General features: G+C 49.7%; 1 protein-coding gene across 1 annotated transcript; it reads left to right on the top strand.

Moving 5' to 3' along the window:
- Positions 1-2,860: 2,860 nt before the first annotated feature.
- LOC136485682 (F-box/LRR-repeat protein 3-like) lies at positions 2,861-4,414 on the top strand (the record flags this gene model as incomplete). Its single annotated transcript, XM_066482530.1, has 4 exons — positions 2,861-2,887; positions 3,121-3,225; positions 3,316-3,946; positions 4,026-4,414. Coding segments are annotated over 3 exons (561 nt in total), but the record flags the coding sequence as incomplete, so codon positions are not given.
- Positions 4,415-27,158: the final 22,744 nt, after the last annotated feature.

Here is a 27,158-nt window from a genome sequence, read left to right as displayed (position 1 = left end):
GGCTATTCTACGGGAATTATTGTTACCTTGTGATGTGTGGTGATCATCCTCCAATACAGTGCAAAAGTTTTCTTCGCTTGAAATGGCACGTATTTGACTAAGCAGCACAGGATGAACACGGCAACCGTATACACAACCATTATTAAGAGACTCCTCTGCTATTTCTATCGTGCTGCTTTTTACCAGATAATAAAAGCAAGACTCTCCAATCATAAATAAGGACCCCCACTCTTTTTTGTTATCGAAAAAACCTTCAGCCACCCACTTCCATATCAAGAAATCCTTTTCAATGAAGCAATTTTCTGGAAATATACTAAGATGAAATAAGCATGCCCGTAAATGAGTAGGTAGATCGTAAAAACTAAATGACAACACCTTTCTCATGTTATCTACATATCGGTTACTTTGATGCCTCGATGCTATAGAATTGTACACCTCAGACCACTCCTCCAATGGTTTACTGGCCAATACACTTGCTACTGTAATGATGGCAAGAGGTAGGCCACCGCATTTCTTCAATATTCTGTCAGATACCTCAGCATATTGACTATCTGGAACAATTCCTTCGCCACCAAATATTCTTTTGTAGAAAAGCTTTTCAGAGTTAGCATGAGAAAGAGGTTTCAGTCTATAACTGGCCCCACGACCCACTACAGCAACATCAGATATACGAGAAGTAGTGATTATTCGACTCCCATTATTGTCATCTGGTAGAGAACATGCAATTATTTCCCAATCCTTCACATGCCATATATCGTCAATAACAATCAAGCACCTATCAACATCACAGATAGGGAGGCATGGATCAGAAAATTGTGCAGAGCAGCCACATAAACAAGACGTCATGAAGCACAACTTTCTTTCGATAAAAGAAAGATGAAAGCAGAGTATGGCAAACTCTAGAATCGGAAAATGTACTAGCTAGCCACCAGCGATGTGATCAACGTGGGAGAGCAAGAAACGAGTGAACGACTTGATTATATTATCCTACAGGACGCAAATGGTGAGTATAAGCATTGAGCCGGTGATGCGCACGTACCTCTTATTTTGAAGGAATTCTCGGATTTGGTCCACGAAGTAAGGCAGAGGCATATCTGGTTTGGCGGTGATGCTCGTATGGTACTTTTGCTCATCAAGCTCAAGGAGGATGTCCACGAAAACTTTCTTCATATCTGGCTGCCGTCGCACTGAAACAAAGGCGCTGCAATGGAACTTCGCTTGAAGCCCGCTGTACACAGCTTTGGCAAGAGTTGTTTTGCCCACTCCTGCTAACCCAACGATAGATACTACCTTGAGCTCCCGCTTCTTATCATCCTCCGCATCCCCTTGTGTTAACAATCTAACCAGCTCCTCCCTTGCCTCTTCAATGCCTACGAGCTCTCGCTCGTTTCTGTACAGAGCTGGGAGGCGAGGATCTACAGTAATTGATGTCGATGTGAGTGGCCTGAACAAAAAATCCTCAGCTGTGGACCTCGCAAGCCGTAGCTCCTGGAGTTGCTTCATTATGTCTTCCATGGCGGCAGCAGTGTTAACGCGAGCCCTTCCCTTGATGGGTAGATCGCCCATCTTCTTCTTCGCGCGTTTGAGCCACCAGCAGCAAGTCTCCTCGATGGGCTCGCGGCAGCCATCGACGCTCACAAGCAAGGTGTCGATGCGATCCTCTATGTTGTAGGAGGCCTCCCTGATCTCGCGTGCCCAATTCTTGACCTGCTCGTTGAGCATATCGGGTGGCACCTCGGCGACCCTGGGGAGGCCGATGTGCATGTTCTCCAGCTCCCGTAACACAAATTCTACTTGATGCATCACGCCCTTCTCCATCTTGTACTCATCATGCTGCAGCAGCTCCGACAGCTTGGAGATGACGTTGCCCAGCGCCCCCGTTTCCACATCCATGCCGGGTAGGAATCGATTAACCTCAGCGTGCGGCTCTGGTTGCTGGACTATTGATTGATTATGCTTAGATCGATGGGAGTGCATCGGACGCTCTCTCTCCCTCTTTTAAAGACACAAGGCAGAGTGGACGTCGAACAAGGAGTCATAACCACCCCACCCCCCGTCCCGGTGTATTGTCTCCACTCTCCAGTGCCCAGCCCACCGGCAATGGCACGAGCTCCATCCAGAAAGAAAAAAAAAACTCTTGAGCATTCACAAGGCAGGCCTTAATAAAGTTACCCTGTTAATCCTCACTGGATACACTAAAAAAGATAAATACTAAAACTTTCCACATCTTATCTTATCTTACTACTAGTAAATATGCCCGTCCATTTCAACGGTAGAAAAAAACAATCGTATATTCGTACCCACCTTTAATGTAAACCCTTAAATAACCCAGTATCTTTAAATCTAACGATCCATACCAATTTACCGGTGGGCCACCTGCCGTCTTACACCACCAATGTTTACGTTTATGCGTTCCTGCCGAAGTATCGAAAGCTTCCGGCGGTTTTTTTTTTCACCCACGCCATAGCATACCCACCCTCTGTACCCGCCCGCAATTTCCGCCCGCTCCTATAGACCTCGCGTTGATGTCCTACCCGACCTACCCTATAATCCCCATCGCACATCCATCACCATCCACCCTGCGCCGCCACAGCTGAGGCCCTAGGCCAGGGCCTTCTCCTTCACGCCAGCGCCCAACCGCCGCCGGCTGGAGGAGCGGCTCGTGCTCCTGGGAGGCCGCCTCGGTGTCGGGTCCCAGCCAGTGGCCGCCCCATCCCCGGCCGCGGCCAAGATCCACGAGGACGAGGAGGCGACGACCACCAACGACGGCAGCAGCGGCATCGCTCCTTCCGCGCCCCCACCGGCGCCGCCTCCGTCGAGAGTTGACACTGGTGGGGTGTATTGGAATTGATGACGATGCTCTTGGCAGTCTTCAGAACTAATACAGGTGAGGTACTCACGATAATTTACCATTTTTATTGATTTGCTTGTTACGAGCAATCACACATCACATTCATTTGAAACGCTATGGTAGTATTTTCTATTTGATCTTACACTGCTAGGAACTCTGTAGATGCCTTATCTGCTAAAATATGTATTTTTGATAATTCACCAAAAAAAAAGTGTTTGATAGAAGCACAAAGCTCCGCTTATTACTGAATTCGCATGCAACCGTTGCAGGTGCTTGATCTGTCTCAGTGTCAGAATATCACTGATGTGGGAGTTTCATCCATACTGAAGTCAATACCCAATCTATTGGAACCGGATCTTTCATACTGCTGTCCTGTAAGTAGTTAATCATCTGGTTGTATTATTGTATCACCTTGGCATAACTTGAGCCCCTTTGCAGCTTAATTAATATCCTTCATGTGTCAGGTTACTCCTATGGTGAGAAGCTTCCAAAAGATTCCTAAATTGGTGAGAAGCTTCCAGAAGATTCCTAAATTGCGGACCCTGAAGTTGGAAGGCTGCAAATTCATGACCGATGGACTAAAATCCAATGGAACCTCTTGTGTGTCTTTAAGGGAGTTATTAAGTCTGAGCAAGTCCTCTGGAGTGACGGATACAGAACTCTCTTTTGCTGTGTCAAGACTAAAGAACCTGCTGAAGATGAACATTACTTGTCGCAATATCACTGATGTTTCACTAGCGGCCATAATTAGTTCATGCACTTCCCTCATCTCTCTGAGGATGGAGTCTTGTAGCCACGTTTCCATTGGAGCACTCCGACTGGTCGGGAAACACTGTTCTCACTTGGAAGAGTTGGACCTTACTGACAGCGACTTGGATGACAAAGCTACTTAATACTGAACTGGCTACTGAATTGTTCTTTGCCAAATGGGCATAAAGTTGACTTTGAATATTCTTTTGTGCAGGATTGAAAGCTCTTTCCAGATGCAGCAAACTTTGAAGTCTAAAAATTGTCATTTGCTTGAAGATAATTGATGAAGGTCTTACCCACATTGGAAGGTCCTGCACAAAACTCCGCGGCATTGAATTTGTACAGGTCATTATTAGACATGCCTCGTGGTTGTTTTCTTTGTTTGGTTCTTTGTCAGTAAGCTAACTTATATTTTCTTATTCAGGTGTGGAGGCCTTAGTGAATAGTGATGATGGAATTATTCAAATTGCTCAGGGTTGTCTGATGCTAGAGTCTATCAGTCTATCCTACTGTACAGAAATAACAGATCGTTCACTGATTTCACTCTCAAAATGCGCAAAGCTGAATAGTACTCTGGAGATTCGTGGCTGCCCCAGGGTTTTATCCATTGGGCTCTCAGAAATTGCGATGGCGTGTAGGCTACTTTCCAAGCTTGATATTGAGAAATGGTTTGAGATTAATGATGTGGGAATGCTTTACCTTTCCCAGTTCTGTCATAGCCTCCGTTAGGCATCATCCTTTTCTCCTGTAACTGTAACTGGATGTTCTGCAATTGTGCTAATACCATCTGTCTCATCACAGATAAATTTGTCATATTGTTCAGTCACCGATATCGGACTTCTGTCCCGTTCTAGCATATCCGGCCATTAGAACATGACCATTGTCCATTTAGCGGGTATAACGCCTAATGGCTTGACAGCTACTCGTATGGTTTGTGGTTGATTGACAAAAGTGAAGCAAATTAGTCGCAAACTGTGTAATTAGTTTCGTAATTAGTCTATATTTAATACTCCATGCATGTGTCCAAACATTTGATGGGACAGCGACTAAAGTTTAGGAGGAGGAACCAAACTCTACTCGAGAAGGTGGGCAAAGTAGCATATCGGCTTGACTTACCACCAGATGCTAAAATTCATCTAGTGGTCCACGTCTCATTTCTTAAGCAGTTTGTGGCTCCAGCTGATGTGGTTTCCCAGGACTGTTAACAGTACTTCTTGATTTAGCAGCCCCTGCAAAAGTGCTGGCTACGCGCAACATTCGTAAAGGTGTGTCAGTCATCACCCAGTGGCTTGTTCAGTGGACATCGATGCCAGCATCTTTGGCTACTTGGGAGGAGAAGTCTGACGTCAAACGCAAGTTTCCGAAGGCACCAGCTTGGGGTCAAGCAGGCATTTAAGCCGTGGGAGTGTTATAGCCTTGGGCTCTGTTAGTCATCTTTAGGCCATGGGCCTTAGTGTGGTTGTGGGCCTCAGGCCTCGTTGCGTTGTAAGCCGCGGCGGACCTCATATAAGCCACGCCCGAGGTGCTCAAACGGCATGAACCGACTCTGTAACAAACTTCCCAATTGAATACTGAATCGTCCTCGCGGATTCAGCCGCGCTCCGTCCATTCCCTTCCTCATTCTTGCTGTTCCTCCCTCGATTCCATCTCAGTTATCTTGGATCGTTACACCCGCCTCTGTTGTTTTTTATTAACAATGACGTCTTCCTATAGACGGGCAGGCATCCCGCCTCTAAAAATTTATGTTCTCCACTTCTGAAAAGGCATACTGTACTAGTGTATACTAGAATTATACTCACCCCGTTTGGAAATACAATGTATCCAAGCAATTTTGCTCATCACTAATTAGTTAGTTCAGATTGTTCACTAGCTTAATTACTTATAAGGCATTAGTCCAACTGGTTAGAGCGTTCCGGTGGCACTCCTTAGGTCCTGGGTTCGACTCCCCGTGGGAGCGAATTTTAGGCTGGGGTTAAAAAAATCCCCTCGTCTGTCCACGCCAAAGCACAGGTCTAATGACCGGCCTATTTTCACAGGGCGACGGTGCCGCTGTGTAAGGGTGGGGCAGTGGTTCGGGGGTTTTCTGGGCCTACGTGAGAAGGTCTTCTTCTTAATGCAATGCCCGGGGTGGTTATATCCTCGTAGGTCCAGTTTTTTTTTTTAAAAAAAAAGACGAGCATGCATTGATGCATATGATTTGATTTTAGCTACCAATTACGTAAGTTTTTTTTGGGCAAAATGTGTTAAAAAAGGCAAGCATGGATGAAGTTAAAAAGGTAGACATGCATAAATAGAGTCGAAAATCTAGAATTCCTTATAATTTAGAATAAATTTTAAACTTTTGATACTTTCAGACCGAGTTGGGTACTAAGAAAGATGCAGGGTGGTCGTAGGCTCGGAGCCTTGCATCAAGCCTACCGGTACTAGAGCTGGGACTTTGGGCCGTGCCATCTGAGGGCGTGGTCTTTTGGCACGGCACTGCACGAAATATTTTGGGCCGTGCCGACATGACACGAACACGAGGGCCGTGCCGTGTCTAAGATCTCGGCACGACGGGCTATATGGCCCGGCCCGTATTTTGGGCCGTGCTTGGGCTGGCACGGCACGAAAATGGCACGTAGATACTTCAACAACTATACAATGCAAATTTCTAGCATTTAGTATACTACCTCTTATCTAATTCTTGAATATTTTAGGAAAATTATTAAGCTTTCATTGAAATAGTACACACAAGATATATGCATTTCATATCACGAGTGAAAAAAGAAAACTAACAAAGATATTTTAAGGGCTGTGCTTGGGCCGGCACGACCCGAAGACGTGCCGGCGTGTCACGGGCCGTGCTTGGGCCGAAGAAAAGATTCACCCTGCCATATCGGCACGGCTCGACGTGCTTTCTATGCCTAAAGGGCATGACCCGAAGCGGCATGAAGCATGAGAGGGCCATGCCGTGCCGTGGGCACAGCCAAGTCCCACCTCTAACCGGTACGATCCACTGGCATAGCTGTTGCCCACAAACCATATGGCAAGGGGCAAGCAGGCCAGCTTGTGAAGGTACCTTCTTTATTTTTTTTAATCTAAACGTATAGTCAAGGAAACAATAAATTAATTAAATCCCGTAACCACAATTGAATATCCTTTACGAGTCCAAAATTTGGAATTAAATTAAGATATGGATCCAATATTGCTCTCCATGCATGGCTCTTGAAAGGCAGCTGCCCTACGGCTTCTCAACTGCCATCAGCTTTACTACTACGGAATTGTCGTCGCTACCGGTTCTAAAGAATTCCTGCGGTGTAAGAGATGACACTACAAAATAATATAGATTGTTGTTCGTTTTTAGCACATTCTAAAATGATGATATGTAAAAAAAAAATACAGGACCAAACCAGAAAATTCCATGATTATATTAAAGTTCTAAAAAAATAAATAGGGGACATCACAAAATCCACATAAGGCCCTCCACAACGTATGGCTTGAGTGCTGCCTAAAGAAGAGAGAGAAGAATCTGGCACCGCTCTCCCCGTTGCAGCGAGCGAAGCCAACTCTCAGCGACGGCAAGAAAACTGGGAGCGGAGAACGTACTTGTGTCGCTGCTTGAAACATAAAAAACTATTTTTTCTGGCTCACCGCATCATTCAAGCTGGTATAAATGTTGCTGTGACTGTACAGACGGAGGGAAAAGTTGCATTACTTTATTCACGTGGGTACCAGTACAGCTAAGGAGGACCGTTGCCATGTTTTCGCACACACTGCAGGCCAGAAAGAGTGGTGCCCGAATTCACCCTGTGTCAGATAGGAACAGTAGTATGCAGCACCCACACTGTGGACGGCCTAAGAGTCAGCTACTATAGTGGACCTGCCGCGTCGTCTCCCCAAGGTGACTCGGGGGGCGATGCGCCGCCGCCGCCGCCGCCAAACCAGCTCTCGACCGGCCAGCTCCCCGGCCGCCGCCGCTGCTCATCGACGACTGGTGACGACGGCCTGTAGGGGGGCTCAACAAGGCAGCCCCTGCAGCTCCTCCCTTCCCCACCTCTCCTCATCTTCCCCAAGCTTTTCTCTCCTCCCATGGCGGCCGGGATGGTCGGCAACGAGCCGAGTCAGCACCCTTCGAGGCTAGATCCGGCGCATACACCACTGGATCTATCGGGGGAGGTCCCTCAGGCCGCCCGTTTCGCGCTCCTCTTCGTCGACCTGTGCTGCGTGTCGCCGGGCAACTCTGGCAGAGGCACAGTAGCCGGCGAGCGCGCTGGCAGAGCCAGGCGGCGGGCAGCGGCAGGCGGCCTCGCCCCCAAGTGCGCTGGCCTGCAGCCGGTGCGGCCGGGCCGAGCGGGTCCACCCCCCGGTCTGTTGGCCATGCTCGACGGTGGCTGGCCGGATCCGCTGGCTCGCCGTAGCCGGCCTGACGGCGGCTGGAGGCGGCTCACCCTTTCGGTTGAGGGCCACTATGGTCCACGCCCCTGCTGCAGCGGCGGCTATCCAGCCGGACCCGGGCCTCTACGGGCCGGATCTAGCATCTGCTAGCCTGGCTACACGGTGGCTCGCTCCTCCGTGGGGGCGCAAGCTTGGCGGCTTGCCGCAGCTCCTCCGTGACGGCGGTTTGGCCCGGGCTGGGCTCGTCTTTGCAGGGGCTGGCCTACCCCTCCTGCTCGCCGCAGTAGCTCACTGGCGGTAATCGGCTCTAGATCCAGCGGGAAGCCAAAAGCTGAAACACCGCTGGTCAACTCCGGCTTCGACTCGTTGTCTGCAGGTTTGGCCTGGCGTGTTGCGCTCTAGATGAACTTCGGCAGGAATTTGGAATATGGGTGAAAACCCTGCATGGCTGGTGCTCCGGGCCGGCGTCGATGGCGCAAATGGCGTCATTTTCCTCCCTGGGGTGTCACTGTAGTTTCCATTTCCTTCTTTAGCGAAGGCCATTCCGAGCTTGATGCACCCACTGGCCAGGTCTCGGGGCGAAAGCCCTTACGAGCCTGGTGCTTCGGTGATCGATGATGGCGTCCATGGACATCATTTTCCTTCTTGAAGGCATCGAGATAAGCACGCCTGTTACTGCCCGTGCGTGGCATGACCTTGTTCTCTCTCTAGTTGCTATCACACCCTATCTTGTTGTTGGTCTGACTACCTTCCTACCCATTGGCTTCTGCAAACACTACTTGCTGTCAAGTGCTCGCCATCAATGACTTGCTCTGTCGCCCTCTACATCACTTGAGTGCTCCGCCTCATCATATGCTGGGTTGCGGGGACCTTATCTCTTCTCTGGATCTCCTCGTTCTCCTCATGGCGGTTCTCCCCCTTTGAGGCTTCCTTCCCCCAACTGGCGTTGGTGGGCGTCGGTTGGAACCCCGATGCGCTCTTAGGGGATGCTACTCACGGCTGCCGCCTGTTGGCTCCGACTCAATGCCTCACAGCTTTCTAGCTGTCATCTGTTAGACCCAACTCAATACCTTACAGCTGTATTTGGGCTAGAGTTCTTCAGAATACGTCTTTGGTGGTGGCACAGGTTAGCAAGTAGTGATTGCACTCGCTTCGGTCAGTAGGCAGAGCTGTAAAAAAAATCCATTTGTGTTGGGGTGGATTGAGGTAAATATTTGTATCCAAATACGCTCTAAGGCTATCGAGAATATCAGCAAATCGAAACATCCCTCCATTTAGGTGTGGGCATTCAATTAAACCGATGGGTTCGTTTCAAGTTTTTTCACAAATTTCAATTATTTGAGAATGAAAAACTGACCCACCTCTAAAAATTATGAAGACCAAATCAAACTCACCGAGGTACTAGTCAACAAACATCTTAGAAAATTGGAGCAGGGATGAAGCACAAATCAAAGAAAAATCGAAGCATGGGTGAAGCACAAATTAGAGGAGGAATGAAGCACACATCAACATAAATCATCCCTCGTCACTGGATCCACTTGTGGAACTCTTCGCCACGGCTTCTCCCTAAAATAAGGGCAATAGGGCGCAAGCTTCCTTGGGAAGAAGGTGATGCGGGTGGGTCGACTCGTCATGGGCTCTTGGTTGCTGGGGCAACTTCAATAGCTACACCCTAGGAGTAGAACGGATTTTCCCTATATATATTCTCGTCATTCGTTGTTGTCCAGGGACTCAGTGTAGAGTAGGTATGTATAAATCGCTCACGCTTGCTAATGAAAATAGTATTGAAATAAACTGAACAGAGAATGACATGGACATATCTCTTGTGCTGTAAGAATTTATGCAGTTCATCCAAGAATCGCTCGGCATTCCATGTTGCCATGTCGACTTGGCTATACTTTTGATCAAGTTCCACTAGCATCTTCTCGAATGTTCTAGTCAGATTAGGAGTCATACCAACCGAAATAAAAGCACAAGAATCGAATTGTTTCTTAAGCTCGCCCTGTTCACTTGGCTTATAAGCCATAATTTTTTAGCCAACAAACAATATTTTTCTCTCGCAACAAATCAGCCAACAGTACTTTCAGCCATGACTTATCAGCCAAGCGAACAGGGCACTTGTCATACACCGTTGTGGCTAGAGTAGTCTTACCCAATCCTGCAATCCCAACAGTGGACACTATCTTTAGGCTCTGGTCAGACTCATGAGCATCGTCTTTGATCCTTAGCATCCTGATTACATTGTCCCTTGATTTCTCGGTGCCAACGAGATCTGAGTCTTTCTTGTACAGATTAAGGACACGGGGGTCAATGCCAGTGCTCGCCGCGAGATTGGCACCTGCACCCCTTGATGTGTACCTGCTCTGGAGCTCAGCCAAGTCGTTGGAGAGCTTCTTGATGTCTTTGACCTTGTCGGAGATCTGCCTCCGATGCATGACCTTCTTCATTGCGGCAGTGGCCTTGCCAAGGATGTTCTTGAAGACTCTGGCATCGGTGGCGGTGGCTGCTAACTCACCACTATACGGGCCATGCGCACACTACCGGAAAAACGTCCTTTGCCGAGATCCGAGATTTTTGCCGAGAGCAAAAAACGCGGGCTCTCGGCAAAGAAAACGTTTGCCGAGCGCGGCTCTCGGCAAACACCGGCCGTCGGCAAGTGACAGGATTGCCGTGGGCCTGCATCTCGGCAAGCAACAGCTCTTGGCGAAGTGGGCCGTTTTGCCGAGAGCCACGCTCGGCAAAAAATGCCCGTCGGCAAAACGGTCCTTTGTCGTAGGCCGCGCTCTCGGCAAAATCAGGCTCTCGGCAAAACATTGCCGCGGGCCCATAGCCGTGACCTGCCCTGACAGCGTCACCGCTTTGCCGAGAGCCCCTCCGTTACTGCTCTCGGCAAAACTCTTTGCCGAGCGCCGCTCTCGGTAAATATTTGCCGAGAGCCCCTCCCAGGCTCTCGGCAAATGTGGTTTCTATATTTCATGTGCATGTGTTTCTCTTCTCCTAACTCTCTCCAATTAAATTATTTTTTCTTTCATATGCTCCAAACTTTTTTCTCTATAGACATACTACAGGTTGTACTCAATATTAAAATTTTGTGTATTTTTGTAATTATTTGCTATATATAATTAATTAATTGCATTTCAAGGAGTTTTTTTAATTGATTAAAATTTGAACAGCGATTGATTTAAACACGGGAAAAAATTAAGTAGAAAATGATATTCATGCTATTTATGCATTATTGACGGCAAATAACATCTTGTTGACGTTTTTTTTCACCTTTTATTTTACGAATCGAAGACCACGAACATATGTCACCCAACGATTTAAAAATTCTTAAAAAAGGAAACGAAGTCGGAAAATTGTGATATTTGCAATGAAGTCATGGTATCACACTTGGAGGCTATGGTAAAAAAATGAAAATGTTTCGCACAAGTGGTTGCGTATGATTCTTACAATATGAGACATCTCCGAATAAGTTTCATAAAGTTGAGAAGGATCCATTAGGATTTTCAAACAATGTCACGGTCGAATTAGTTTTGGAGTTCCAAACTTTTTGTATAGCCATTAGAGAGCATAAGTTGTAACACAGCAAAATTTCGTATTTTTCCGGAGCCGTTTGCTGTTTATTAATTTTTTTTGGATATTATTTGCCGAGAGCTTCAGGGGATTGCTCTCGGCAAAGGCTCTTTGTCGAGAGCTACTGGACCCGCTCTCGGCGTAGATTTCTTTTTTTTTACCTGGCCTGGATCAATGGTTTGCCGAGAGCTGCTCTCGGGAAAGATTTTTTTTTTAGAAATATCATTTTTTGTTCAGTTTGCCGAGAGCTACTCTCGGCAAATAATAATTTTGATTTTTTTAATATTTTTTTTGCAGTTAGCTAGTTAAAAAATTCGAACGAAATTTGAAAAAAAATAACTTTACTGAGAGCCGGATCTGGGGGCTCTCGGCAAAGGGGGAAGGTTTCCCGAGAGCCACCCAGATCTGGCTCTCGGCAAAGTGGCTTCAGACACTTAACCGTTTCGGCGCCTTATCTCTCCTCACTCTTTCACGCACCCACTCACACAGCACGCCGCCGCGAGGAGCGCCGCCCAGCTCGTGTGCCTTCGCCCGAGCCCCTCGCCGTCGCAGCCCCGCAAGCCCGCTCCGGCTCGCCCCAGCCGCACGCCGGCCGCGTCGGCGTGCCGTTGCCGCCTCTGCCCGAGCCTCGCCGCCGCAGCCCGGCAACGCCCTCCCTCCGCCACGTCGCCCACGCGCGCGGCGGCACGCGGCCGCCCAACCCCCGCCACGCACGTCCGCGCGCGCCGCGGCGGCCGCGACCCGCTGGTCGTGCACCTCCACGGCCGGCCCCACCGTCAAGACCGCCCGCCAAGCCACGCCCCGCCCCGGCGCCGCCGCGCCCCTCCTCGCCCGCCCCCCAGCCACGCGCGCCCCTCTCGTCCTCGCCCGCCCCTGATTCGTCCTCGCGCGCCCCCCGACTCGCCCTCGTCCTCGCCCGCGCCCCTCCTCGTCCTCGTCCTCGCCCTCGGGCTCATCCTCGCCCGCGCCCTGACTCGCCCTCGCGCGCGCCTCGACTCGCCCTCGTCCTCGCCCTCGGCCTCGTCCTCACCGTCGGCCTCGCCCTCGCCCTCGCCGCGGAGAGGAACAAGGTATACTAAGTAGTATTAGTGGTAGTAGTAGTTAGTAGTTGTAGTAGTAGTCTAAGTAGTACTAGTGGTAGTAGTAGTAGTCAGTAGTTAGTAGTAGTAGTAGTAGTTAGTAGTTGTAGTAGTGGTAGTAGTAGTGGTAGTAGTAGTTAATAGTTGTAGTAGTGGTAGTAGTAGTTAGTGTAGTAGTAGTTGCATTAGTTAGAGTAGTAGTTGTAGTAGTGTTAGTAGTAGTTAGTAGTTGTAGTAGTGGTATTAGTAGTGGTATTAGTAGTAGTTAGTAGTTAGTAGTTGTAGTAGTGGTATTAGTAGTGGTAGTAGTAGTTAGTGTAGTAGTAGTTGTAGTAGTTAGAGTAGTAGTAGTTGATAATTAAGCTGCATGTGGTTACTGTGGTAGTAGTAGTAGTCAGTAGTTACTGTGCATGTCGGCCATCATGCCGTTGATATGTGATGGGAGGCCTTCGTGCCGTTGATATATATGTGTGCTGGCCATCGTGCCATTGATATGTGTTGGGCGGCCATCGTGCCATTGGTTTTCTTGCAGGTTTTGGAAACCCCACCGTGCAGGGGAGGTGCTGCCGAAATTTTGATGTGTCTAGGCTTAGATTACAATTTTATACCTAGTTCTGCAAATTTTGACTTGTCTACGCTTAGATTACAATTATATGCCTTAGTATTACTATAATTACTAATTTTTCTTCTCCTTTGTGCAGAATCAATCGGCGGGTTCAAATGATGTGCCTGAGCAGCCGCCGTCGGGAGGGTCGTGGCACCAACCGTATCCACAACTTCCGCCGCATCAGCAGCCGTCGGGAGGGTCAGGGTACCAGCCGTATCCACACCTTCCGCCGCAGCAACAGCCGCCGTCGGGAGGGTGGGAGCCTTGGGGGTGAGCCTGTTGTTCTTCATCATGTATTAGCACTTTGTGACATGAACTTGTGTGAGATGAACTTAGCACTTTGAGATGGACATGTGTTGTTGGATTTGAGATGTTTAGATGGATTATAATGTGAGACATGTGATGTGGATGACATATTTGTGATATATGTGATGTGGATGGTGTGTTATATTTGTGAAATATGTGTTGTTGAAGCTGGAAATATAAACAAAAATAAAAAAATGCTCTCTGGACTCTTTGCCGAGAGTAGGGCTCTCGGCAAATCTGCCTCTTTGCCGAGAGCTTGGTGGTCGGCTCTCGGCAAACCTTTTTTTTTTGAAAACCACCTCGGCCGCAAATCTTTTTTTTAACAATTCTTTGCCGACGGTCGCTCTCGGCAAAGAAGTTCTTTGCCGACGGTCGCTCTCGGCAAAGAAGCTGTCACACCGTTAGCGGTTGTTTGGCCGTTACTAGGGCGCACCAGTTTGCCGAGAGCTAGAGTTTGCCGAGAGCCTTGCCATTACTCTCGGTAAACATTTTGCCGAGAGGGGCTCTCGGTAAAGAATCCTTTGCCGGTAGATGTTTTGCCGATGGCTCTTTGCCGAGAGCAGCTCTCGGCAAATAGTTTGCCGAGCGTCAACTCGTCTTTGGCCGGGAGTCCGGTAGTGGCAGGATGAAGTCGTCGACAGCGTCCTCCATGTCGTATGACAGCTCCCGGACCTGCCGTGCCCAGAGCTTTTCCACCTCGCTAAGTTGGTCCGGTCGGATCTGAGACGCATCGACGAGGACAGTGTTCATCATCACAAGCGTGCTGGAGAGGGACTCGATTTCAGGCTTCAGGCCCTCCTCCATGACCAGCTTGCCCAGCTTGGGGGCCAGGCTGGCCATGGCCCCCAGTGCCGGCCCTAGGGGGTAGGCATGGGGTGCGACGGCCGAGGGCCTATGCAGGGGAGGAGTCCAAGTCCAGGTATACAAACCCCGAGGCCCCTATAGTCCATTAGATATCAGCAAACTAATGAGAAGAGTTGACCCAAGAAGTCAACGTCGGCCTCTCTGCCGTTCTTTCCTAGTTTTCACCATGGCCCTCGGGCAAAGAGGAGGTGAGGGCGCCGCAGTTTAATCACGATCGCGACTCGTGAGTTCCAGTCGCGTCGATGCGGCGACGCTCGACGTACTCACACACACGCAGGGCACGGAGAGCTAGACCGCCGTTTGCCGGAGAATGACGCACGACGACGACGACCAGGTAGGGCTCCACGTCGACGACATCTTGGTTGTTGCCTTCTTGTGAATTGCGATCGCCGATCAGTTGTTCTTGTTCATGTCCTGGCCCTAGGTATTTTTTCCTTGTTCTTTTTTAATACAAATTAATTATTCGTATAGTATTCCAGACCTCTAGTACTTTGTATTCATATAGTCATGTTTTTTCTCTAATTTAGGTATTAGAATTTTAGAATGTTACCTAAGAAACATTTGTCAGGGGTTGAGAAAAGAAAACGAAAAAGATAATTATCAAACTGGTTAAATCAAAAATATATAATTGAATTTACTTTCGCTTTGCAAGTAAAATTTATGCCTATAAGTATATTATAAGATTTTATACATAGTTTAGAGGGGCCGTCACGATAAGTTTGTCAGAGGGCCCTCAAAATTCAAGGACCGGCGCTGATGGCCCCCAAGGCGAGCTCCATGTCGAACGCTCACACTCACTCTCTTCTTGGTAGTAGGCGCAACAAATGGCGAAAGTAGATCCATACTATCAAGACCTGGTGCATGACTTCAGCTGTCTTCACGCACATGCCTAGGCACAATCCGATTTTCTAAAATAATGGAAAGCTATATAAGGGGTGAAAGATAGTATTTCGTAAATTTACGTGCCTGTCGGCTTTCTCAAACTAAAGGAGCGGAGGAGGATTAAAAGAATACGTGCCTGTCGGCTCTTCAAACTAAAGGAGGAGGATTAAAAGAATATGAGCCACGAGGAAGGTCCAATGTGGCCGAGACAGTACTGCCTCGGTACTACCTCCGTCTAATCGGGAAAAGATGCCATTATCTAAAGTTTTGATGAATTTATTGCCTTGCATGAAACACAATATGTTTTGCAATTAGACTCTATATTATTTTGAAACACAAGAGAAAATTTGTTATTTGACACCAGAAAAACATCCTCTTATTTGGCACTCAAACTTCAATTCTTATCAATTTGTTCACTCTTGAAAACTTTCTTCCGTATCTGACACTACCGTTCCTTTGGACATCCTCTGCCGTCCACTGTCATATGGACCCACGTGCAAAGGACGAGAATGCCCCTGTCTGAATACAGGAAATCGAGAACGGGAGAACGTTCACAATTTCGTAAGCCGGACTTGGCCATGGAGGGCGGTGGCACAGTGCTCGGCGTGGCCGCCATGGCCATCCGTCGCATCCCCTGCTCGGACGCCATGGCTAGCCTGCGTGGCCCCAGCGCGGCCACTGGCCACCGCAGCCTCCACGCGCGGCCCCGGCGAGGCCGTTGCACCCACGCCGCGGCTTCCCGCTCGGCCGAGGCATCCCGCGTGGCCCCGGTTCGGCCTGCTGCTTAAGAGCTTGACCATTTGCCTCAGACATTTTCGATCGTATGTCTTGATTGGTGAGATTTGGCATTCAAGTCGGGGCGTGTCAGCACCCTACTGAGGGAGTTGGATCTAGCAGAGAATTGGGGAAGAAGTCGCAGTAGAACAGAAGAACGAGGAGGCTCAGGACGACGAGTTCTTCAGATAAACATAACGAGTGTAAAATACAGAGTTCAATTTCTGGTTGCCTTCTCGCCCAGCGCATCTCTCCCTATGTCTCACTCCTTGTTGGGCTGGATTGCGCATGCATTACAAGTCCACTGCCGGCCGGATACCCGGACCGTCTTGCATTGGAACAGCCCCTCCTGCTCCTCCTGGGCCTAGCAGCAGCCTCCTCTGGACTGGATGCCGGATGAGGGTGTTGAGTTGTGATCCAAATTCAGTTATGTACAAGATAAATGCTAACTTCTGTCAGAGCGAAGCGAGGCCCGTCGCCAGGAGGCTTGGGCCGAAGCGAAGCGGTATGGATCGTCGCCTATTAGGGTTTTCCATTTATATATACTTCCTGTAAGCCATCGTCTTGTGATAAGAAAAGTTATAAATCCCCGACGTTTATAACCTCACCCGATATAGTGAAGATTTGCTGGCTGGTGCCCGTGGTTTTTCCCTTCTTCCTTGGGAGGGTTTTCCACGTTAAAATCTCGTGTCCCCTGTGTTCTGTTCTTCGTCGTTTATATTGCCTATCGTTTCTAACAGAGGGGCCGTGACACCACCCCCTCCTTGGGAACCGGCATGTCCCCAGGCCGGAGCAAATGGAAACTGCTGACGCAAAGCTTCCATATCCTCCCATGTCGCTAGGTCGGCCTCCATGCCAGACCACTAGAGACGAGTACCTGAGCAACAGAGCCGTCGCGGCGCTGATGGAGACGATGCTGGAGAATGGCTTTAGGTACTTGCAGGCCATCATCAACTTCATGCAGGGAACTTGAGATCTTGTACTTGGAGGAAGGCGCTGGCTTGAGCAAGGAGACATGGAAGACTGGGTGCACAGACTAAGCTAGGTTAAGATCCAGCCTGTAGGCGACATTGCCGATGCGCTCCAGCACGACGTAGGGGCCGAAGCACTTGAAGGAGAGCTTCTGGTGAGCCCTGGGTGCCAGCGAAGACTGGATGTATGGCTGAAGCTTGAGGTAAACAAAAGTACAAGAAGCTTAGAGTGTTGTCCAAACAATGGTTGATACGTGTGTTGCCCTTAAAACAAATATGGTCGATGTATCTATCGCCCTTAGATGCTAAGTAGCCGATGACTTGGGCATCGTTGCTATTTGGTGATTTTATATTTTTAGGTTTGCATAAACTTCACCAGAAAATAGGGGGACTGTCGATAGAATATCGTCGGCAGTCCTCCGAGGGGTATCCCACGAAGGTAGATTGATCGGCAGAGGAGCGTGTAATCAAGAACAAGAAGGCAACAGAGAGACACGAGTTATACATGTTCAGGCCGTCAGTATGATGTAATACCTTACTCCTGTGGTCTGTTGGTTTGTATTAGCTATCGTATGATTTGCCGTGATTTTGTAGGGGGTCCCTGCCCGCCTTATATAGTCCGGGGGTAGGGTTACAAGTCGGTTAGATCTGAGAGATAACCGGAAAGTAATAACAGATTACAAGAATCATGGGATCGTACGTATCCTAACAGATCTCGTAACATCTTCAGGATATCCTCCCCATGTCTTGCGGGAGGCGCCGAGCAGAATCGTGCCCCGCAAGGCTTCTTCTTGTGGGCCAGGCCGCCCCTGGAGGCGTAGCCCATGTGGTCTGTCGTGGGTATCCGGGGTCGTACCCCCCATAGCTAGTCCCCGAGCGCCTTGTACCCGTTGTGCAACGCCGTCTTGAGCTTTTCCGAGCAGGTGCGAACCAAAACCGAGCTGTCCAAATCATGGTCAGACCACCATAATGAATCGCCGAGCAGTTGTGAGCAGCTGCCGAGCAGCGTGCAACATCGCCGAGCAGTGTGTTCCGAGCACGGCTTGACATAATGTAAGGAGCTCAAGTCTAGAATTGAAAATTTCTGCGCAATAAACTAAGTGTGCCCACTTAGAGTCCGACCACGAGGAAAAAGATAACCTTATTTAGCTTTTAGAGGCATGGAGTCTTTTAGAAAAAACAAACACATTCACCGTAAGGTGAAGTGTGCCCACTTAGTCCCCGAGCCTGACAGTAGGTGACGTAGTCACGTGGTGCTAGGGTCAGAAAGTAGTAAACCAGCCGAGAAGGTAGCTAGTCCCCGAGCGTAGCCTCGAGATGAGAACAAACACATTCACCGCAAGGTGAAGTGTGCCCAATTAGTCCCCGAGCCTGACAGTAGGTGACGTAGTCACGTGGTGCCAGGGTCAGAAATGAAGAAATAACGAAAACCAACCGAGCAGACAGCCAGTCCCCGCGTTTCAGGCGAAAATATCGGATAAATCAAACCGTGGAGAAAAAATCAGAGTAATGGTTGTACAGTAACCGTTACTGAGCCTCATTAAATTGCAAAGAAATCGGCGATTATTTGGCAGCGATAAATGAGTGACGTGGGCTGCTGTGGCGTGAAAGCCCAAGTTGCGGCCCATTAAACCACGTTGGAGAATTCGAAGCAGCGCTGATCGCGGGAACGGTTTCCCAAAAACCCTCAGATGCAAAAAAGGGTGGGGAAAGTGCTTTATAACAGCGCCGCCGCATACCTCGCCGCCTACCTCTGCCATTCTGCCCTGTTTCCTTCCTTTGCAATCCCTACGCTCCACATTCCGTGCCAACGCGAGCACTCGCATCCAATCTAGGACCAAACCGGAGAGAATGGCGCCGAAAAAGGGAGCCGCAAAGCCGAGGAAAGCGGCCACCGGAGCTAGCCACGACGAGAAGTGGGTGCCGTCGAAGACGGGGGCGGCGGATCTCAACAGAATGGTGGCGGCGGGCGTTCTCCCAGACCACCTCACTGCCAGATGGCGGCCGTCTAGTGGTGAGCCCTTTCCAACACCTCATACTGATGAGGCTGTAGTATTTGAAGATTATTTCTGGCGAGGATTAGGGTTTCCTGTCCACCCCTTTCTGAGGGATCTTATGGAGTTTTGGACGATTAGCCTCTACAATCTGCACCCCAACACCATACTGCACGTGTCGATCTTTATCCATTTCTGCGAGGTGTTTCTTGGTGTTCTTCCACACTTCAACCTCTTCAGGCACCTGTTCTGTCTGAAGAAGAAAGGGGGCAACGGTTCTAAGGTGGTCGACGGCGTGTACCTGCAGCTCAGGGATGGGATGGCCAGCGAGTACATCAACGTACCGCTAAACACCTCCCTGAAAGGTTGGAACGCCAGGTGGTTCTACATCAAACAAAGTCACCCAATAATTCGATGCGACATCCACCACATCCTGGTTAACCATAGTAGCTGGTCGGAGAGACCCAACAGTGCTGACATGGAGCAAGTAATGGAGCTTCTTGACTTGATTAAGGGCATGGAGCTTAGGGCTGAATTGGTTGCAGCTAGCTTCATAGTGCGCGCATCCAGCCCTGCAAAGAGAGGGCCCACCCGACGTTCGACTACAAAGGTGACAACGATGGTACCTAGGAAAGCACATACCAGCTATCGAGGAAAGAAGTAATAGACCGGGCCATGAACCTATTCACTTCCAATATCTCATTCAGTTGGCCACAAGGAACGAAGGCCTTCAACTGCACCAATCCGCCTCCTCAGGTAACCATTTCATTTCGCATTGATCAGGCAGCGATTGTCGAGCAAAGGACTGACTTACTTATGTAAAGATCCATTCGCAGGATAGGGCAATATACTTTTCAAGCGTGCCGAGAGCCGATTGGCCAAAAGGAGTAGACATCCGGCGGCTGCTATAGCCCGAAGAGGAGGAGCCGAGCACCTCGTCGGATAGTCCATCCCCGGTATCGGAGAAGATCCATTGGAAAAGACCAGCGGTAGATGAGCCGGTCCAAAAAGGGAGAAAAACCGCAGGCTCCACTGCACACAAATCGGGCAGCATCTCGCTTGGTGATGACCGAACCGCTCGACCGTGAAGGACTATAGTGCTGGAGTGGTCTGACGACGATGAAAACCAGACAGCGCATCCACCGAGCATGAAGGAGCCATCGAAGGGTGCTGAAGTCCTCGAGCAGCGAGCAAGGGAGTCATGCGCAGGCAATGACGGAAGTCCCGGCGGTGCAGACGACCGGAGTCCTCGAGCAACAAGGGGGAATAACCGCAGAGCAGCACACAGAGGGGCCTCCGAGGCACCAAGCAGAGCAGCAGCCTATTGTAGAAGAGCAGGAACCCTCCCATCAGGCAGACCAAGTAGTAGCGCCTAGGGGATCAGGCAGGCATCGCCGGTTCAAGAAATTGAATCGAAAGACCAAACCGTAAGTATCTTTGTCTTGGAGTAATAATATTGTTCCTTGATTTCTTTTGGGTACTGACAGGCCGATATTACGCAGGGCAACAATGAGGCCCGGACCCTCAGTAGGGACAATGCCGACTGGTCCCGTCCGGGAGTCCTCGAGTGCTCGACAAACAGAGGATGGGTCAGCCGCCACTGCCAGCGGTCCTGGCGGCGGTGAATCATTGGCGCACACAACAGGCGCGTCGGCGACAGCGACCAAGGCTGCGACTGAAAACGTCGGTACTTTGGAAGCGGAAGCTGCAGCTGACGTTGATGCGTCGGAGGCTAAGGAGGCAACTCCGACGACGGCCGAGGAGCAACTTGCATCACCCGCAGTGACATCAGGAGAGGTCGGAGCGGCTGTCCGACCATAGAGTCCCCCAGGGTGCCTCGAGCGATGGTGGAGGAGGACGAGGTTGAGGAGATCGAGCGTGCCGAACCTAAACCCCAGTCTGTCCGGATTCTCCGAAAACGGGGAAGAGGTAGTAGTTGTCGAGGAAGAAAACACCACCAGGGAGATAAAGAGGTTGAAATCCGCCGTTGCTGGAGTTATGACTCAAATCGAGGTGAGTACCGCGCCTGAAATACTGATATTTTGTTGGAGACCAAAGTTTATCACTAGCATTGTTCATTCGCAGGGGATAGCTCGAACAGCTGAGCAACGGCACCAACTGATGAAGAGGATGGAGCCCCTCGCCGAGGAGAACAAGAAACTCTGGGAGGCGTTAAATCTTTCGGAAAAGAGTATTAAGAGGGCCCAGCGCGAGCGGGACCTTGCAGAGTCTAACTCGTGGGACCTGGAACATCAGAAGGGGTTCTAGTCCGAGCAACTAACTGGCTACATCCGAGCAGCTGAAGAAGAAATCCGAGCAACTGGCGATTGTATCCTAGGAGCTAAAAAATATGTCCGAGCAATTGGGCAAGAAAACCGAGACAGCTCAAAAGTAAATCCTGAGCAGCCTCGATCAGAAGTGCGAGCAGTTTGAGAATGTATCCCAAGCAGAAATCTGGTATGCTTTATCAGTGAATGTACTTTGCAATAGTTGGCCATCCGTTTTTTCGATAACATGTTTTGCTTGCAGAGCAAGATGCTAGAACTCAGCCAGCTACGCCAGACCGTCGAGCAAATCCGACAAGATAAAGGCAAAAGAGTTAGGAGCGAGCAAATAAACTGGCCGAGGAAACTGAAAGGTAAATCCCCCTGGTCAGAAATAATGTTGTAGTACTTTTCTGGCATGACGAAACCATTGTAATGCTTGTAGATTATCGCCATAAAGCCAAGGCACAGTTCGATGTGCTGGTGCAGGGAAGCCAAGGTCCAAAAAGACAACTTCAACACTGTAACCGCCTGCTAATAAAACCTAGTACTCGACTGCTGTCGAATATTGAACTCGGCACCTCGTCCTGACGGCAGGCAGCAAGGGTCAGACACCATCATCCAGAGATGCAAGGCAGCTGTGGGAGAATTTCAAAAACTTCAAACGCGACGTCCGTTATGACCGGCCGCTACTCATGCCCTTGCGGTGGTTCGGATCCCACTACCTAACTAGTCGATATCCTAGTCGATAGGAGGGCGGGTTCGCCGATGGGCTGAGCAACGCGGAACCCAGCAAGCTGGAGGATGATGTTGAAGATGCAGCAAAAATGCTTGTCGGACGATATAGACCTGTTTGGCGAAAACAGAAGGTGTTGGCGAAGCTTAACAAACTGCTACGGATATTATCACCTATACCACTTGCTTTATTGTGGCGATGAAGAATCGTTGTATTAACAACCGATGCAATTATGCATAATATAAGCAGTGTCCGAGCAGTTAGTTTTCACTAAACTCTATGCCTTAGCTAGCCCGTAATCCGTAACGCAGAGCGCGGAGCCCATGCACGTGTTGGAAAAACAAGCGTGACCAAGGAACCGTAGCCTACCGCCCAATACGCAGAGCACGGAGCCCATAGCACAGTGTAGGGGGATATTAGAGCCTTGGTGTTCTCCATAAAGATCAGAGCAAAACACATGCTGCTCAGCGGCCAATTTGAGTAACTTGGCGAGAAAAAGTAGTTAAAGTGGTGTCCGAGCAGTTAGTTCATGCCTGAAATCTAGGCCTTGACTAGCCCATAGTCCATAACGTCGAGCGCAGAGACCCTGACACGTGTAGGATGAATAGGCATGACCAAGGAACCACAGCCGACCAACCATAACGTAGAGCGTAGGAGCCCCAGGCACGTGTAGGAAGGGATCGGAGACTGGGTCTTCTCCATAGAAAACAGAAAAGAAAACGTGTGCTGCTCGACGATCGGCGAGCTATGTTAGGAGATTTGGAGCGCAAAATCGTCGTCAGTTTTAGGAGAAAAATTTATGTGATCCGGAGAAAACATAATCGGTGATTTTTGAGAAATCGTGTTCGGCGATTTTTGAGAAATCGTGTTCGGCGATTTTTGGAGTTATCGGTGTTCGGCAATTTGGAGAAATCGTGTTCGCGATTTGGAGAAATCGTGTTCGGCGATTTTTGGAGAAATCGTGTTCGGCGATTTGGAGTTATCGTGTTCGGCGATTTCGGCGTGCTTGGCGAGCGCATTGGAGATTGTCATGGAGTGGCGTATAGCCTGTCAACCGTAAGTGAAAATTATAATGGAGGAAAAATGGAAGCAAATTATGGAGGCCAAAACTTTATTAATCAGAAAGTAAAGAATGCATATCTGTGTTGTTTCAGGGATAGAAACGTATAAGGTGCTCGATGTGCCAGGAGTTAGGAACATCGATTCCATCTAAGTCACATAAGCGATAAGACCCTAGACGAGTAACACCTTTGACGACGTAAGGGCCCTCCCAGGGGGAAGATAGCTTGTGAAGCCCTTCGGTTTTTTGTTTCCTACGTAAGACGAGGTCGCCGATCGCGAACGAACGACCTTTGATGTTGCGGTTGTAATACCTCCACAAACCTTCGAGATACTTGGCTAGTGCGAACGCAAGTGATCAGACGTTCTTCCTCAGCCCGATCAACGTCTTCTGTCCGAACAGCTGCGGCTTGCTCTTCATCATAACTTTCTACTCTAGGTGCTCGGAAGGCAATATCCGCTGGAAGTATGGCCTCTGAGCCGTAGACCAAAAAATATGGAGATACGCCGGTACTAGCGACTAGCTTGAGTGCGCAGTCCCCAGACCACAGCTAGTAGTTCTTTGAGCCATCTGCCCGGATGCTTTTCTTCTTTCTGATAGAGCCTTTTTTTGAGGGCGTCAAGGATCATACCATTAGCCCGCTCGACCTGGCCATTAGCTCTAGGATGAGCAACGGAAACGTATTTAACGGAGATGCACCGGTCTTCTAGAAGTCCCAAAAATGATGGCCGGTAAAAGTGGTCCTGAGGTCGGTGATGATGCTGTTCGGGAGACCGAATCTGTGTATGATGTCTTCAAAGAGCTCGACTGCTTTCTTTGCAGTAGCTGAGACGAGTGGTTTGTACTCAATCCACTTGGAGAACTTATCAATGGCGACGTACACATACCAGGAAACCTCCTGGCGCTGGCTTGAAAGGCCCGATCATATCCAGTCCCCAGCATGCGAATGGCCAGGAAGCTAGGAATGGTCTGCAGTTCTTGTGCCGGTACATGTATTTGCTTGGCAAAAAACTGGCAACCCTCACATCGTCGAACGAGATCTTCTGCATCGGAGATGGCCGTGGGCCAGTAAAAACCTGCTTCGGAAAGCTTTGCCGACCAGAGTTCTCGAAGCCAGCGTGATTGCCACAGGAACCAGAGTGAATTTAGAAAGTAGCTTCACACCGTCGTCTTGGATGATGCATTTCTGCAGTATCCCTTCCTTGGCACTTTTCCTCATCAGGTTACCATCTACCAGCACGTAATGCTTACTTTGGTGAATTAGATGTTCGGCTTCGATCTTGTCGGTGGGTACTTCGTCACTGGTGAGGTATTTGATGAACTGCTCCCTCCAATCGGCGACCGGCGAAGGTACCACAAGTACCAACTGCTCGGCAGGGGGTACTTCTTCAACTTCCTTCTCTTCTTTAATGGATGGTGCCAGGAGGTCTTGAACGAAAACCCCAGTGGAACCCGGCGCGAGAAGATCCTATCTTTGAGAGCTGGTCGGCTGGTTGGTTTTGATCTTCGTACCACGTGGTGGTACTCGATACCATAGAATTTCCCTTCGAGCTTCCTGATTTCGGCGTAGTATGCGTCCATTTTCTCACTGGAACAGGACCAATCTTTATTGAGCTGGTTGATAACCAGCGCGGAATCCCCATACACCATGAGGCGTTTGACGCCGAGCTCGACAAGCTATACGGAGACCATGGAGACATGCTTCGTATTCCGCGGCGTTGTTGGAGGCCGAAAAGTGTATGCGAAGAACATATCGGAGTTTATCCTTGGTCGGCGTGATGAACAGAATGCCCGCACCAGCACCGTTGATGTTAAGGGCGCCGTCGAAGTACATCAACCAGTGCTCGGGGCAAGTGGCGGCAATGGGTTCTTGGATCTCGGTCCACTCAGCTGATGAAATCAGCAAGCGCCTGTGACTTAACGGTGGGTCTGCTTCTGAAGTCAATGGAGTAAGTGCCGAGCTCAACTAGCCCACTTGATGATACGACCATTGGCCTCTTTGTTGCGGAGAATGTCCCCCTAGAGGGAACTCGGTGACCACAGCGATCTTGTAGTATTCGAAGTAATGTCGGAGCTTGCAGTGACGTAATCAAAATTGCATATAACAGCTTTTGTACCTGAGGATAACGAGTTTTGGGCTCATTAAGTACCTCGCTGATAAAATAGACCAGACGTTGCACCTTGTAGGCGTGTCCAGTTTCCTCGCGTTCAACGACAATAGCCAGTACTGACGACGCGAGAAGTGGCGGCGATGTAGATCAGCAGAGTTTCATCTGGTCGTGGCGCTGTCATGATTGGAGGTTTTGTTAAAAACAACTTGAGCTGCTCGAAAGCTGTGTCTGCCTCCTCTGACCAAGAAAAAAGCTCAGAGGCCTTGAGGAGCTTGAAGAAAGGTAGCCCTTTTTCACCGAGGCGTGAGATAAAACGGCTTAACGCAGCCATGTCAGCCTGTAAGCTTCTGTATATCCTTGACGCATGTCGGCCGTTTCATGTTGGTGATGGCAGAGACCTTGTTAGGGTTTGGTTCGATGCCTCGAGCGCTGACGATGTAGCCCAGCAGGATACCGGATGGAACTCCAAAGATGCACTTTGAAGGGTTCAGCTTCCATCGGTATTTGTTCAGGTTGGAGAAAGTTTCTTCAAGGTCGGCGATAAGATTGTCGGCGGTTTTAGTCTTGACGACCACGTCGTCGATGTAGGCTTCGACGTTGCGGCCGATCTGTTGGTCGAGGCACGTCTGGATAGCCCTTTGGTAGGTCGCTCCAGCGTTCTTTAGTCCGAAGGACATAGTGGTGTAGCAGTATGCACCGAAAGGCGTGATGAACGATGTCTTGACCTGGTCTTCTTTCTTGAGGGAGATCTGATGATAGCCGGAGTAACAGTCAAGAAAGGAGAGCAACTCGCAGCCGGCGGTGGAGTCTACAACCTCGTCTATCCGAGGCAGGCCGAAGGGGTCTTTAGGGCAGTGTTTGTTAAGATCAGTATAATCAACACACATTCTCCATTCTTTATTCTTTTTCCTAACAAGAATAGGATTAGCTAACCAATCTGGATGATACACTTCTTTTATAAATCCGGTAGCTAAGAGCCATTTTATTTCTACCCTAATGGCCTCCTTTTTGTCCGGCGCGAATCGGCGAAGTTTTTGCTTGATCGGTTTAGCAGTCGGCGAGACATTCAAGGAGTGCTCGATCTTCTCCCGCGGTACCCCCTGGCATGTCTGCAGGTTTCCAAGCAAACACATCGGCGTTGGCACGTAGGAAGGAGACGAGCGCGCTTTCCTATTTGGGGTCAAGGTGAGCCCCGATCTTCACCATCTTGGAAGGGTCGTCGAGGCCGAGGCCGACCTCCTTGACTTCCTTGGACTTGGCGGAGGCACGAGGAGGCTCTGGGATCTCCATTGTCATCAGCAGACGCCATCTTGGCTTCGGCGACCACGCTAGCCATCTGGATGGAGAGGTCGGTGGCTTCGGCTGAGGGCGAGACTCTCTGTCTCAGCAAGCGTAGGCGACGGAGAGGTTGGCCCACAGAGACAGGACTCCTGCGGGGAAGGCATCCTTCAACACAAGATACGCGTAGTGCGGAACAGGCCATGAACTTGGCCAGAGTCGGATGCCCCAGTATGGCATGGTAGGCGAGTGTCGAAGTCGGCGACGTAGAAGTTGATATGCTCGACTCGGTAGTTGGTTGCCATGCCGAACTGTAACTAGGTAGGGTAATCTCCCCAAGTGGTCTAGATGCCCTGCTAGGTACCACGCCCTAGAAGAGGAGTCTGAGGGCGTGAGATCTGTTGTCCTGAGGCCTGAGCTCCCTTAGGGCCCCGGCGAAGAGTAGATTCAAAGCGCTCCCACCATCGACAAGGACTTTTCTGAAGAGCACCTTCTGGACAGTCGCGTCGAGGACGAGGGGAAAACTGCCCTATGTAGGGTATGTCCGCCCACTGGTCGGCCCTGCTGAAAGTGATGGGGACTTCGGACCATGGGCGATAGCTGGGGTTGGCGGTAGTTTCCTCTGAAAGCGACGGCGAGCACTCAGTCGGGCGGTCGAGCTTCCGTTCCCTTCTGCTCTTCGTT

This window comes from Miscanthus floridulus, chromosome 10, assembly GCF_019320115.1.
Source record: "Miscanthus floridulus cultivar M001 chromosome 10, ASM1932011v1, whole genome shotgun sequence".
Taxonomy (NCBI): domain Eukaryota; kingdom Viridiplantae; phylum Streptophyta; class Magnoliopsida; order Poales; family Poaceae; genus Miscanthus; species Miscanthus floridulus.
Note: the sequence above shows the minus strand (reverse complement) of the source record. Positions and strands in the feature narration are given on the sequence as shown.